This window comes from Gymnoscopelus microlampas (genome assembly GCF_963454915.1).
Source record: "Gymnoscopelus microlampas genome assembly, chromosome: 3".
Taxonomy (NCBI): domain Eukaryota; kingdom Metazoa; phylum Chordata; class Actinopteri; order Myctophiformes; family Myctophidae; genus Gymnoscopelus; species Gymnoscopelus microlampas.
This window is the reverse complement of record NC_139940.1, coordinates 24873405-24890060: the sequence shown is the minus strand read 5'-3', so window position 1 is coordinate 24890060 and position 16656 is coordinate 24873405. Positions and strand designations below refer to the sequence as shown.

General features: G+C 39.9%; 1 protein-coding gene across 1 annotated transcript; it reads left to right on the top strand.

Moving 5' to 3' along the window:
- Positions 1–421: 421 nt before the first annotated feature.
- On the top strand, positions 422–12107 carry hormad1 (HORMA domain containing 1; the record flags this gene model as incomplete). Its single annotated transcript, XM_084052273.1, has 17 exons — positions 422–491; positions 670–814; positions 1460–1523; positions 2381–2417; positions 2590–2610; positions 2700–2726; positions 2846–2913; positions 3527–3678; positions 3897–4054; positions 4904–4987; positions 5233–5293; positions 5599–5660; positions 6757–6840; positions 10499–10580; positions 11180–11184; positions 11299–11361; positions 11988–12107. Exons 1-17 carry the CDS (start codon positions 441–443, stop codon positions 12105–12107), a joined length of 1284 nt encoding a protein of 427 aa, XP_083908399.1. The 5' UTR covers positions 422–440.
- Between the last annotated feature and the right edge of the window lie 4549 nt (positions 12108–16656).

The following is a 16656-nucleotide window of genomic DNA, read 5'->3' as shown; positions in this document are numbered from 1 at the left end:
CTAGTCTCTGGGATGTCAAGTTAACGTAGCTGTGTTAGCTAAATGTGAAATTAGCTAGCATTGGTGTCTTGAATTAGCTTGCTAATTAATGGACTAATTCAGATTGAATGCTGATTCAATATAAGATGAAGTAAAGTAAACAAGTAAAAGTCCGGAATTCAATTTTCTTTTTAAGTTTTCAAATAATTGTAGTGGAGTAAAAGTACAACATTTGCCTCTGAGATGTAGTGGAGTAGAATTAAAAGTACTGAAAACTGGAAATATTGGAAAACTGGTAAAGTAAAAAATACCTCAAAATTGTACTTAAGTACAGTACTTGAGTAAATGTACTAGTTACTTTACACCACTGTTTACAGTAGTAACTTGGGCAGTTTTTCATTTTTCATTGGGCAGTGTGTGCTTGACTGGAGACAACTGACAGCCTAGTGTTCATCATAACCATGGCATCACAGCAGCGTGTGAGATCTGCTCAGGTACCAGCAGTGAAACAGGTTTGTATCTATTTATCACTTCAAATTATAAAAAAAAAAACTTATGTAAGCACAAGCCACAATCAAATAGCAAGCATGTTTAAACTGATTAATGAAGTTAGTGTGTGATCATGGATTTTTTTTTGCAATTTTGACCTGAGCTTACCATTCAATCTGTGAATAATTTGTACTCCTCCAGGAAACACTGCAAATACCAAATGTGGTTGCCACAGAACAGCAATCCTTGGTTGTTGTTAAGAAACTTCTGGCTATTGCAGTCTCCAGCATAACCTACCTCAGGGGGCTCTTCCCAGAGACAGCGTATGGGAACAAATATGTTGGAGGTAAGCTGTATGACTAGCAGGAGACCGCCAAACGCAAGCCAAATTCTGTTTGTGTTCGATTATAATAACATATATGGTAGTTGGGAAAGTTTAGAAAGTGGCTGGTGATATTTTGAGATATTTCAAAATGTGTGCTCCCAGCCCTGATGATTAGCTCAGTTATATCAGTATGCATGAACCCATTAAGGCCTGAGGTTCCGATACTATAAATGTATTCTAAATCCTAACAGTTTAAAAAAATGTATATGTATTTGGCCGCGGACCCCCATCTCAAAAGATTTGGTCCCAGGGACCCCCAGAAGCAAAGATTTGAGTTACAAATGTTTGCTTTAAAAATATAAATAAGATTTGCACACATGTTCTCGATTTTTCAAAAATAGCAGATCTACCAGCTCATAGCGCGGCACTCGGTGCCGCGCTATGAGCTTGTATGTCTGCTATTTTTGAATAGCCAAAGTGTAAAATAATGCTTTTTAGCTCAAATCTAAAAATGACACAGATGCGTTCCAAGTCTTAATGGGTTAATACTGGTCCTCTTAGTGTTTCATCTACTGTAGGTGATTCATAGGCCTACAATATAATGGGGGTGTAAATGCTTCAAATTGTTTCTAACAAGCTCCTTATTTCCCTTTTCCTCTCATACAGAGCAGAAAGTGATGATTCTCAGGGAGGAGCGAAGCTCTCCCGGTGCTAGTCAGATTGTTCAATGGTCAGTATCCCAAAAAGTTCCACACAACAAGTCCTTATCTAATGATTAGACCAGTGGTTTTGTTTAGCAATTATACACTTGATGTTAATAGCCAGTTCCTAGACACGAGTGAATGATATTGTCAGGAAAATTATACATTTCTTTCTCTGTTATGTTAGTGATATAAATAGTTATTTATATGGAATGGACCCAGCATTTCTACAGAGCTTCTTATTAGTTCATGTTATTATTCATGTTCTACAATTAGTGGGTAGTTTGGGAGTGATGAGTCATGACCTTCATTCAGTTTAACCAAAATAAAGATTTTTAGTTTGAACTTGATTACAGAAAATTGCATTTAGCGCTGGAGGATGTCTGAATAACCCTTCAGTAAAGAAATGGCAGCCTTTGTGTATTATTGTTTGTTATAACCTACACTCAAAATACTATATCAGTAGGAGGTAAAGGAGACAATTAAAACCATGCTATAATTAGTTTTGTTGATGAATCAACTTTGTAGTACCTTTGTAGTACCTGTTCTCAAATGATTGACATTGATCAAAACTTTGCTCTTCATTTCATTTGTACACAATTAACAAGTTCACCAGTTGTTATTCTCACACACACACACACACACGCACACACACACACACACGCGCGCGCGCACACACACACACACACACACACACACACACACACACACACACACACACACACACACACACACACACACACACACACACACACACACACACAGGGATGCTATAAGACTTTGCTTTATTATCACGATCCAGTACTCACTGTATCCTAAAGGGATATGTGTGTGTGAGAATGTCAGCATGCGTTTAGTGTTGATTAGTTGCGTTTCATCTCTTCAGGTTGCAGGGAAGCTTTGATGCCCTTCAGAGAAAATATGTAAGCCAGTTACCCCTTTAAATATTATCTTGGCGATTTTGATGTAAACTTTTCTTTATGATTATTTAGTTTGAAGAAGTTCTTCAAACTGCCAAAACATTTGAAATACAGTATGTTCTCAATGATTTGCTTTTGCAACCATTAACACACATTTCCCTTGCTTTTTGACCAGCTGCGAGCAGTTGTCCTATCTGTGAGTATCATGATTGACAATATGTTAGGCCATTATGAAATTCAAACATATACAATGGGCTAATGTTTTGTCTTTTCATCACATTCTAGATCTACACCGATCCAGAGAACCCACAGGTACTTCCACAGCATCTGTCCTTGTATTTATTAATGTTTTGCACCAACTTTACATCCAGGTTACATGGACCTTGAAGCTTATGTCCATCTTTACATTGGTCTCTCTTTTTGACTTTCAGAAGGTGACAGAATGCTACCAGTTTAAGATACAATACACTGAAAAGGGACCCAAGATGGACTTTGAAAGGTACAATTATACAATATGCTTTGATATGAGAATAGGAATGCTAATACAAAAGTGTGAAGAACTGTAATGAGACTTCTGGTTCAGTATTTTATTGTCTCGCCCCCCTAGCGACCGTAGGTCGCATGGCGAGACTAGCCAACCATACTAGTCGTCTATAGCCAGGTTAATGTTTTTTAACCAATCTCGTCGCTTATACACGGTCACGTGAGGGGTTTGGCCGTAGCTGTCCAAGTTAATGTGTTCCACTCCACCCATGGTGATTGCGATTGGAAATTACGCGGCTACTTCGCTAGTTGAAGACTAGGATAAAGATACCAAGGATTAGTGGGTGACGTCACTGTTATGCGACACCATACACTTGACGGAATAGCGGGCATACGCTTGAAGCTGCTTATAAGCTTCAAGCGTAAGTGATGTCATTGTCATGCAACAATTGTTGACTTAACCTCTTGTTAATCAGATGATTTTTTATAACAAAAAGGACCACCACATTGCGTTTGTTTACCTACCAATGTTGCAGCTTCTTGATAGCTTCTCAAGCAAGAAATGTGCCAGTATCAGTTAGTGGTTGGTGATGGTGTTAATTTACTACCCTGCTTCCCCTTAACCTCAGCAAAAATAGTGACAAGACGGTGACAATGCCATACGCCAACACTATGAAGGCCAGCATCTTGCTTGTGAGAAAGCTCTACACTTTGATGCAGAACCTGGGTCCCCTGCCAGAAAACGTCTGTCTCAATATGAAGCTGTCCTACTATGATGATGGTACAACACACACATGTACAGTACACACACGTACACACAACTTTCTTGCAATATAATACCCCAAAGCAGAGTCTTAAGAATTAATTGTTACACTGAGTTACATTGGTCAGGCATTTAAATCAAAATAAGTTAAAGTTACACATACTACCCCTGTTCTGGGGAGAATTTGTGTGAAGCTGATTGTCCGCTTGTACATTATGGTTTGTCTTTTCTTCCAGTCACCCCACCAGACTACCAGCCACCGGGCTTCAAGGAGGGTGACAGTGACACCATGGAGTTTGAGAAGGAGGCAGTCAAGCTGACCATGGGCGAAGTGGTCACCCCGTTCCACACTCTGAAGGTCGATGTGACCACAGAGAGACATAGAGTTGATCACGTGAGCTTTCAATGCTTGCACAGTAATGCCTACAGTAAATCAACACACCCACAACAATTAATGATATAATTATTTTGAGCTGTGTCTTTCTGTCAAAATGGCTGCTGTGAAAAGGACAGCAACATTGTGTGCTGTTGGGTCCAAACGATTTATTATTATAAACGCGATTTATCTGTATTGTAACAGATCTGTATTGTAAAGGTAAGTAGCATTCAGCCACTTTCTACATGTAAATACAACTGGCAAAGAGTTGTGTTCCTGCCCACCACTGCATCCAGCTTGGCCAAGCGCTACAACTAATGTAATGCTTGTGGGTGGGAAGCCAGGCAACGAGGGCGATCTCTGTTGCTGCACTAGCGACTACTACAGAAACGCACTCACAAGTAATGATTGAGGGGGATAATTTTAGCATTATGCTATTTCAAGTAGGGAAATCCTTCTTAGTAAACATAAGCGAAAATGTTAAACATTGCAACGAAAAAAGAAGAAACTAATTGAAGGAGAAATATTATGTTAAAGAAAAAAAGTCGACATATACTCTAAAATGAAGTACTAGAACATGTCATAAACTAGACATCGCATCTTAAAGGAGCACACACCTATTGTATACAATACACCTCGCCTACGTATGTGTGCCAACATTGATATGAAAAAAATGTAAGGCACAAAAGGAAGATTTAACACATTCTGTCTCTCCCACCAAATAAAACATATTTTTTCTCAGCCATTTGTTTCATATACTGCATGTTGCTTCATAAGGGTGTCAAGAGATTTCTGATTAATAGAAGTCATGCAAGTAAGACCCCTGGGCGTTATTTTGATTGACATTGATTCGTCTGCTGTTCACAGGTGGAGGAGGAGCAGGCTGTGACTGCGAGGGACAAGTGGCTTCTGGAGGTTGATGGCGCTGTGACACAGATTACAACACACAAGGTGCCTGCCTTTCTCCTTCTCTTTCCATAGCAGTGAGGCATGTCTCTGTTTGGGCTCAATTTTGGCTTAACCGTTGGGCAAATAGTGATACATTATAATCTTTCAATTTGAAATGAGCCATTGCTGTGTCAGTGCAATGTAAATATTTGTATCGTTTTGTACTATTACATCTGAACTGGTACGTTGATGTGGTCACTGTACTTTATTACCGTACTGTATTGACCTACTAATGATTGCATCTTTAGAATCACACGAGTGAAGGTGTGGAGAACACCATCAAAGTGAATTCGTACTTGGACAACACTGGTAAATGTTCTATGTATTTCCCTTTCATCTGTATCACTGTGGTTTGGCTTTAATGAGATTCTTTGCCAACTGGTTAGCATACTTGTTAAACCTTTTCTTATAGAAAAGTATCTTATAATACTACGAATGTTATTTTTTTTAATCATGGATGACTCCTGAGGAATCAAACTGCTTACTCTGGCAGTGTTAAAAGTTAGAACTCTACCCATTAAAATATTGAAGACCACTTTGTAATAATTTATTTTACTTTAAGTTGATGTCAAGGCCTTATAAATCCTTAAAAATTGCTATTTTACATTTGGTAGAAGTCCAGCTGAGCTGTCAAGAGACGATTCAGATCCGTGAAGAAATCACAGAGAACTCACAGGTGGGTGTTATAATTTATTTATTTGCACACACACACACACACACACACACACACAAACATGCATGGATACTCATACACAGTGCAGTCTATTTTATTATTGAGCCACTGATTACCAATGAAATCTTGTACAATTTCCACTCTAATAGTCATATTACAGTCAACCCTCAAAATCCATTCAAAACGTTAAGGTCTGGAAATTGTATTTGGAAATGTAAAATTTGTAGAAACACAGTGTGTAAACGTAAATGTTAGGTATTTTGTCATAATTTGGCATCAGTTATTTTAATAATGGATGATAGAGAACAGACTGTGACCAAAACATTACAAATGGTTACAACCTGAAGATGTGCAGGCAGATCTTATGTAAGCATGGATATGAGGGCGGCAAGAGTTGTCATGGTATTACTCAGCATCTGTCCCCTCTCAGATATGGCTGTCACGATCATTACATTTTACCTGACGATAATCCTACTATCCTACTATAATTCTAGTAACCTCTGTGCGTTTGTAGTGGTGGTGGTGGTGGTGAAGCTACCCGGTTCTCCCCACTGGCTGGACCAATTGCTCTGATTTTGCACACAGCCATTGACCATTACCATCTGAACTTAACTGTGAAGCCCGTTTTTCAATTTAATCAAATCTCAGCTTCTTATTAGCGTTTTTGTGTCAAAGAATGTCGTCCCATAGCTGCGGCTGCCCAGCTATGGGACGAACTGCCTCCCGGGTTGCCAGATCATGTGCGTATATCCCCCCACGGATGCGTCGACCGGGTATGGTCTAGTTGTCATAGAAATAATTGCGATTAACAATTTAATGTAACATATAAAAACATCTTTCATGGTTTGTAAACAAAAAAATCGAATCAACTTAAATAATGTACTACATTCAAAACAGGCCATATTTAATAATAAAGTATTCAATCAATCAATCAAAAATGTAGGTTTGTTTTAAATGTGATGTTTGAAAGTGTATGAAACAGATGAATTTATACAGATTAATGTAAATGATTCTGACGATTATGCGAAAACAACTGCAATTATCTCAAATAATTGTGAGAAAGCGAATGATGTAGTAATTGTGACTGGCCTACTCTCAGATGGATACTTTGGTGAAGAGGACCTCTGACATGGAGATGGGCATCACCAAGACCAGGAGTGGCAGAGTCATCAAGTCCACCATGGTCTGTTAACCAATAAGTACTCAACAATAACTAGTTATCGTCGCTGTTTTTTTTTATTTTTTATTTGATTTATTTGAAAAGCCATCACCACATGGTCACCGCAGTTCGAGGATAACACAAGAAAGTCCTGAGACTTATTTCCGTTGAGGTCCTCTTACAATTAACAATCAATACTTTAAAAAAACTTTACAATACAACACATGTAACTAACGTAACACTACATAAACACAAGTGACATACACAGTACAGAAACAGTACACATTACACAACAATACAAAACACAAATAACATTCACAGTACATACAAACAAACAATACAAGAACACAAGTAACATACACAGTACACAAACAGGTGCTACCTTTTCTTTCCTAGTCTAAAGACCCTCTATAGGGGAACCTTTTCTAATAGACATGCTTTAGTTTTGTATTTAAAAGTCCTCAGATTTGTTGTCAGTTTGACACTGTTTTCGAGGTCATTCCACTGTGTGGCTCCTATGTAAGTAAATGATTCCCTGCCTACTTTACTTTTAAAAGCCGGAAGGCTCACGTCTGCTACACTGGCTCTGGTGAAAAAATGGTGTACTTCGCTTCTCTGAGTAAAACATGTCTTTAAAAATATGGGGACCTCTCCATATATTATCTTATGAACCATGGTCAATCTGGCCATGATTACCCTGGATTCTACCGGGAGCCAGTTGAGTTCTCTAAACTGGTTCCTACCTATATGGGATCTGGGTCCTAACCCTAGGATGACCCTGATCAGTCTATTCTGAGCTGACTGTAGCTTTGTCTGAGCTGACTGTAGCTTTGTTGGGTGGAAACCTTGTCCAAAACAGTTCCTTTATTTATTATTATTTGAAAAGCATTTTGAAATAGTGAAAATAGCCTACAAGAGCTATGCGATGCGTTGTGAGCTTGCAGATCTGCTATTTTCACTACTTTAGTGCGACACTCTTGTATGATGAAGTAGGGCATTACTTTACGGAGGGGCATAAAAATGTGGAACAGGCACAAGGTTTCTTCCCAACAGCAACAACCTTATACTGTTGATAGTAAAAGGACTTAAAAACTGCAATGTATTAATTCAATACTGTAGTATTCAACATCGAGTATTGAATTAGCTGCATAATATGATAATTATCTTTTTGAAACTTTATTTCATTGTCAACATTTTGAGTATTGTTTCATGCTTTTTTGATTAACACTATGTTATATGTTTAAGTCTTGTCATATCCATTTGATTTCTTTTTGTTTTTGGCGACACCTCCGGTATCTCCGTTATCTGAACTTTGATTCCTAGAATTCAGTACTACTCTGAAATGAATGAAGGATCCTAGCTCTGGGGTTATTTTGAAACTTTTTGACTTTAAGGGCCGTTTCTCACTATGGTTCCGCGTGCGCACTCCAGACCGCTCCGTTTCCGAGTGCGCTTGGCTGGCCCGCATTCACACTGGCCAAGGCTCTAACGCGCCCGAGAACACTTGCATATATACCCCCGATCCTATAGGTGGCGGCATGCACATAGTGCTTCGCCAGTGGACACAGACGTCATCAACTATGCGACAATGTTTGTGCTGGTCGCGCATAAATATAAGGTTGCCGCCTGGAGAGAGTCAGGAGCGCACTGAGCGCACAGAAGTCAAGGCACAGACTGCTGTGTTGTTGGCGCGCGTGTTGTTGACAGACAACGGATGCACGCTTATGAGAAACAACACAAATAAAACCTGGTGAAACACTTGTGTGCATTTGCGCAAGATGAGGATACAGGAAACATTCAGTCTAAATGTCCAGTTTGCTAACCTTCACAACAACTACTACTTTTGTATTTGAAACCTTACATTTCTCTGAATATTATAAACTTTCACGACAGCTTAAGTACAAAAATATATAATTTATGAAAAGGCAACTAGCCTATACTTCATACAGTGAAGTCAGTGAAGTAACGTCTTTTCTTTTTTTACTCTCTTTGTGTGGGGATTATCTGGCACATGTATGTATCTGTTATGAAAGAGAAATTGCATCATGAGTGAAACGGCTATAGTCCATGGGAAACCATAAACCTACCATCTAAATGAGTTATATTTACTTACAAATTTCAAATTACAAAGCCTTATAAGCTATATATTTCTGGGATGCATAGTAGCTGAAACTCCACAAGATATCCACAAGATATACTATTATATATATATATATATATATATATATATATATATATATATATATATATTGTTGCTGTCATTATATGGCCATGACACGGCCTCTCTTTCTATCTCGCGCTCTCATTCTATTTCTGTATGTAATGTTTTATATAAATAAATAAATACGTTTTATATATAAATATTGCGGGTTTTAGCGCATCATCCCGCGGGTTCATTTGGTCATTTAATGATAAAATTAACCCGCGGGATCCGGCCATGGTTGAACCCCTGTGGATTGATCTGCGACGTCTTTTTGTTGACTGTTTTTGTCGAGTTTATATACCGTCACCTATTACAAATAGCGGGCCACTTCCGTCAAACAGTACGCTTGCTTTCACACTGCAGCGTACCGTCTCCGAGGACGCATGATTCGGATCCGAGACTGCCTCCGGAGGTGGTTTCGGGAACGGAACGGGGATCCGTTTCGGGGAACGATACGCAACGTTCACACTACCACAACATCAGCCAAGTGGCCCAGGGTGCGCACCCGGGGCCGTAGTGTGAAACCGCTATAAGATAGATCAATACATTTCTGGTACATAGCAGTAGCCTGTGTCATTTTGGCACAAGTTTCTGGGGTACACACTTGTAACTACATTTTGTGTTTAGAAAAGTTGTAAAAAAAAAAAAACACATTTATGTGGAATGGTTATTATGAAAATATCCCAGTCAAAAATAACTTTTATTTAATTGAAGAACGTACACAGTGTGACTTTATGTTTAACTGAGTTTTGATGACAATGATGATAAAATGTTGTTTCTAAAGGTGATATAACAGGTATAAAAAGACCCCCACAATACAAAGTTGAGGATCTCAATATATTAGGAATACAGTACTATCACACTATGGTCCATGTGGTGGATAACAATGTCAAGTCACCAACAATAGGCAGCCCTAGTATAAAAAATAATGGATTAAAGTTCTCAGTCGCCACAACTGATTTCAGTCATTTGGATTCCATAGAAGCCAGCCTGTCTTCTATGAAAGCATGCCGCACACCGAAGATCTACAAGCTAATACAACACATCGACGTGTTGTAAGCTTGTAGATAGCCTATTTTCAGTTATTCAAGTATTTGAAGTGGTCAAACTAGCAATAGAATGCATGTTCAATCTTCCAGAAAATCCTAAAGGTCTCAGATATTTCATAAAAGCAAAGGTTAACTGTCTGGCATTTTGTTTTAAAATACAACATGACTATCCTTTTTTTGTCAGGGCTGGTACGTCCCACTTCAGCATCAAATCTGCAATTTCTTCAACTTGTTGGCTGTATGGCTACCAAAACATAATTCTACATATTGTTATAATTGTTTATGAAACACAGCGCTAGTGTGTGGGGAGGCTCCTTTCACGCTGTTTCACAAATCTCGTTAGAAATGTTGTTGGACTTGGCCTAACAACATTTATTTTTGTTAGTATCTCACACAAAGCTGATGACTCTCACCATTGTTGTGTGTGCAGGAGAAGAAAACCACCAAAGAGGTACAGAAGACTGCCAGGAAGCTCCCTCCCATCAAGGACAAACAGGTGAGAAATACATGTTGTACTCTATGCTAATGAACTGTCGCTTATCAGAAATACCTTTATTCTTATGTTATTTATCATGACCGTGTCATCTCTGTACTACAGAGACAGATAAAATAGCAGATATACAAGCTCATAGCGCGGGACCGAGTGCTGCGCTATGAGCTTGTAGATCTGCTATTTTCACTACTTTAGTGCGACACTCTTGTATGATGAAGTAGGGCATTACTTTACAGAGGGGCATAAAAATGTGAAACAGGCACAAGGTTCCTTCCGAACAGCGACATTATACTGTTGATAGTAAAAGGACTTAAAAACTGCAATGTACTAATTCAATACTGTAGTATTCAACATCGAGTATTGAATTAGCTGCATAATATGATCATTATTTTGATACAATATATCAATATTAATAAGGTATATACCATATAATATTTATGGATTTCATCCCTTTATTTCATCGTCAACGTTTTGAGTATTGTTTCATACTTTTTTGAGTAACACTATGTTATATGTTTAAGTCTTGTCATCCATTTGATTTATTTTTATTATTATATATTAGTTTTTGGCGACACCTCCGGTATCTCCGTTATCTGAACCTTGATTCCTAGAATTCAGTACTAGTCTGAAATGAATGAAGGATCCTAGCTCTGGGGTTATTTTGAACTGTTCATGAGCTCAGTTCATGTTAGTATCTCACACAAAGCTGATGACTCTCACAATTGTTGTGTGTGCAGGAGAAGAAAACCAAAGAGGTACAGAAGACAGCCAAGAAGCTCCCTCCCATCCAGGACAAACAGGTGAGAAATACATGTTGTACTCTATGCTAATGAACTGTCGCTTATCAGAAATACCTTTATTCTTATGTGATTTAATCATGACCGTGACAGATAAAATAGCAGATATACAAGCATAGCTCATAGCGCGGCACCGAGTGCTGCACTATGAGCTTGTAATTATGCTATTTTTGAAAAATTCATGATTTATTTTGTAAATCTTTGAATATATATATTTTTTAAAGCGAACATTTTTTACTGAAATCTTCTGGGGAGGTCCCTGGAGCAAAATATTTTGAGATGCGGGTCAGCGGCCAAATGCATATCATTTTGGGGTTCCTTGACATGAAAAAGTGTGAGAACCACTGATATAGTAACATAAGTTTTTCAGAAAACTGTTAGGATTTAGAAGACATTTTGTAGAATCGGAACCTCAGGCCTTAATGGGTTAAGTAGGATTTCATTTCATATTTGCTGTAGCCACAGACTGTAAAACAAATCAATTCCATTTGCTAATTTACAAGTCAAGAAGGAAGTGCATCTGAACTAAATATGTTCACTAATCATATCACACATGAACCCTTTGTTTGTGACCAATTATTTGACTTCAGCTTCTCTTACACCTACTGTATTTCCTCTGCTCTTTTCAGATGTCTCAGTTCAGGTTTCTCAACAGCCAGGAGGTGGTCTTGCCCTCCTCAAAGAAACGCAAATTCAGTGAGCCCAAGGAACCCTATGAAACCCAACCACGCAGTACTGTTGAACTGTAATGTACAGTAATGTTTTTTTTCCTTCATTTTTTTTTATTTTACATTTTTATGCCACTTTTATTTCAACAAGTGGTGTGATTATTTGGAAAGGGCATGCCACATTCAGTGTGAAAACGTTCAGGCTCTGTTTCAGCAATGATTTCACTGTCCATCGATGACACCCAACCCCGCAGTACTGTTACATTGTAATGTAGTTGCATTTATATATATAATGCATTATTATACCACTTTTATTTCAACAAGTGCCATGATTATTTGGAAAGGGTGAAAATGTTCAGGCTCTGTTTGGGCTATGATTTAACTGTCCATATGAGATTGTTTACTTGTTTAAAATAATATTGATATTTTACTTTGCATGGATTTGCCTGCCTTTCTTTACATAACGTGTTTTACTTTTGCATTATAATTGTGTTCATATTGCATTTTTGAAATGGTTAATATTACATTTGGGGAATAGAAATAAAAGCACACTATCAACTCATAACTGAGTAGCTCTGTCCAAGACTATTCTTTTTTCATCAGTGATTAAAAACCCTCACACACCTGCATTTATCTCAGGGTTGGAAAAGAGAAACCACTTAAGTACATACTGTACCTCATTGTACGACAAATGACAAAAATAGCTGATCTGCAAGCTCACAGTGTGTCACATTGCAAAGTGCTGTGAGATTGTAGATCTTCTGTTTTTGCTATTTTAGAAAATTTGGGGGGAAAAAAACAATTACATTTGAAGATTTTCCCAAAATAGGATGCCAGCTTTCATGTGTGGTTAATGTTCAGTATTCGGACTAAGATTTTGACCTGTAAGTAGCAGGAAACTACTTGAACAAGATTGAAAATGTTGTCACAGCTTAAACAGTCTCAGGTTCCTGCTTTCAAGCTTTAACAGCTTGCTTGCACTTTACAACAGACAGAAATGTAGCTTTGGACTCCTCGAAAAACAGCTTTCCTTTCTGAAGGGGCCCTAACGCGGAACCATTTGCATGTGAGGTGCCTTAAATGAAGCTGTTAAGTGAAAGTGGATTATATCTGTACACAGTGACCTTTGGGCCCAGATAAGGGGCCATCAGCAGCCTCCCGCCCGGCAGGCTGTGTGTTTTTAATCTCCTGTTGTTTTTCCCAGAGAGGGGGACATTTGCTGATAGACTGCCTTAACCCACTGCGGATCAATACTGCAGGAAGCCTTTGTGATGCATATCCAAGCAGGCCTCTCTCTCTCTGTCTGCAGCAGGCCAGAGGGGGGAGAGAGACTCCATCAAATCAGCCCTCACATCCTAACATAGGCATTGTCTTGGCAAACTGCATTTATTTCATTGTCTCTGTTTTTATGGGTATTGCTGATAACAGTCAAAACCTGTGGTGGACAATATACGCACACACCCGTTGACAATGTTTATGAGCTGTGAAATGAATAAGGGTTACCTAACATCTTAGCCTGACTGGTGGCATTTTTCAACAATTTTCTTACTATTTTGACAGCAGGGGTTCTCTGAGTATTGATAAGTGATGAAATGCAATGGCAGTAAAGGTCCCTTTGTAGGCCTAGCCATGTATTTGCCATTTTAGTTATCAGTGCCTTTGCTGTAGACATTATAGAAACCCTAAATCATTGAGTCACTTTTATGAAATATAAGACAAAGAACACCCAAAAGGCAAAACATATCCACTGGCACGGAAAATAAAGAACCATATACTGAGCAACACAATTATTGCAAATTGTGCGCTCCAGAAGATTCTAGCACACAAAGCATTTTAACCAATGGAAATCGACTACTGCAAGGCAATGATTTTGACCAATATAGACCATTTTCAAATCATATTTCTGGTTTGAAGCACAGACAAATATGAGAAAATGTCTGAGTTTATGTCAAGCACATTCCAATATCTACCATTAGCAATGAAACGGGCAATCTAAATTGCAATTTTATTTCTCCCTTACCCTCAATCCTTCACTCTGGTCCTGGGACTCTACATCATTTCTGTGCACACACGTCTCCCAGAAATGAATTCTGAAATTAAATTCAGGGACACACGCTAGCCGCTAGTGTTAACAGATCAATCAGCTGGTCAAACACCAGGCCGGATCCGCTGGACGCCTCTGCAGGCCAATCACAAACCGGAGATCCGGGTTGTCTGAGTCAATAGCCCAGGTCCAGGGCCGTCCACATTCGATCAGGGCAAGCCCTCTGTCAGACAGAGAGACTGACAGATTGATGGACAGACAGCCGTAGTCCATCCCTAGGCTCTATATAGATTAAAGCCAGCTTCTGTGAGCCTATAGTCACGCTGCGGTGATTGTGCCTGCAGGGCCTATGGGCCCCAAGGGGGGGTAGGGCTTTACAGCAATAGGGGGGAGGGGTGAAGGTAGGAGTGGACATCCAGCCCAGGGACCGTGACCTCTTTGACCTTGCCAGAAGGGCAGCAAATGTTTCAGGGCTGATTAGCGTTTCCGCAGCATAGAACTGCGCACTGTTAACCCTTTGGAATCAGATAACATGAGGGAGAGAATGAGGAAATCCAGGGGATGTGTCATTCAAATTGTTTAAAAAAAATATATCTAAAACGTCATCAAATTGGTCCGATTTTTTCTTTTTTATATAAATGTTTAGATGTATAGGAGAAATCATATGTTTAATGTAATTACACCACATAGCAACACACAATTGTTATCTAGTACAAAGAAGCAGCAACCTTATTCTTGTAGTAGACTTGCTGCTTAGATGAAATACCAAAACTATCCACAAAGGGGTGGTAAGTGGCCATGGAATGGCTGCTCAACTAGACCCCATCTAGTCTAGATAATTCAGCTTGCTTCATATCCTCATGGAGAAGCATCTCCCTTACAAATATTTACTTTGTTTGTACAGTTGGCCTATACAGAGTACACTATTCCAAAAAGCATACAATTCTACTAATAGCCAACACAAGACTATTTAGCATGTCCTTTGACTGACGCCAGCATGGAGTCACAGTATTGATCCAAATTAGGAATGTTAAAAGAAAAGAGGCCGAGAGCAGGTGGTAGTGGGCTAGCAAATGTAGGGATTTAGTCACTCACCGGGCATATTATATGGCCAACACTGCTGAGTGGTGAGGCGACCAATACCTAGTTAAAACAGATGCTCAAAGCAATGGGATGTGCCCCATTGTGATCGGAGTGGACAGCTGAATTGTTTACCACCAAAGGGCCCTTTTCTTCAGTGGCAGGCCTGATCACAATGGGGCCCCCGCAGTACTGACACACTGAGGATTTCTGCAAGGGTGGGGGGGGGGAGTAGTGCATGTGCATCCAGGGTCGGAGTGGGGTAGGGAGGAGGAGGCATAGTAGGGGTTTAGTAGGGTGAGCTTCTGACCGTACCCTCTTTTTTTTCTTTCTCTGTGCTCAGATGGACCTATGTGCACCCCCCCTCCCTTTTCCTCGACAAAGCCCCTTAAAGCCACCGGAGGGCAGGGGTTTAAATGTCACGCTTGGCCATCAGAGCGCCCGGCCCCCAGGCTCGTGTCTCTGGGGGGAAGCATGGAGAGAGAGAGGCGAGGGGAGGGAGACACTTGCCCTCGCTCCATTGTCCATTACGATAGGCATGAGCTACTAACTGACTCCAAATCAAGTGTATCCTCTCGCCACGCGCCCAAGCCTTGTCCTGCTCTTGCTCGAACACAATAGCCCTGCATTTTGTACTATCCATAGGTGAATAGTAGGTTTGGTCATGGTATGCTTGTCAGAGGAGCTTAAGGGGGCCGCACAGTGGAAATTCAGCTGGCCATCGGGCCAAGTGATAAACACAGTTTGTCATCCAGAGACACATGAGATCTGTGTGTGTGTGTGTGTGGGGGGGGGGGTGACAGAGTGTCACGCTGAAATACAAGTACAGGACAAAATATACGAGCTGCCAGCCGACTTTATCCCAGCCCAAGGTCCTGGCCCATACTTTACCTACCCACAAGATTGAGTGTTTTATGTATCTATTTGTTCTAAATAGTGGCACACTTGACCTTGAGGCAAGATGTGTGTGCTTCCAGCCTGGCCCGGGAATCATCCCTCCTGTCAGGGACGAGAGGGAGTGACCTTGAACCGGCAAGGCGCAGGCGTAGCTGAGTGCACAAACTCATTTAACTCCTGGGTTTGCTATCGACATGCTGTAATCGTTAACATTATGGATGATGAATAACTACTGACTGCCGTATACCTATACTATACGTCGCCATGCCGACCCGCAGCCTAGGGGTCCACAGCAGCCAGCGCAAGTGCTGATGGTCAGGTGCCTGAGTCACATCACTTAGACTTGTTTTTCCACAGAGCCACACTGACAACTCATCAAGGGTCCAGCACAAACACACTGTCGTGCTTGAAGATATATTTCACTTTAGTTGCTCACACAACACTGTACACTGTAAAATCCTGAGTGTTAATTTAACTCTGAGAGTGTACAAAATGGAACCAAAGGGACCTATAGATGAACACTGAGGATTTTACTTTGTCCTCCCCAGGGGATCTGCTGTCATAACCGCATAACCATTTACTTGTTATGTTAAACATGTTAAATAAGCA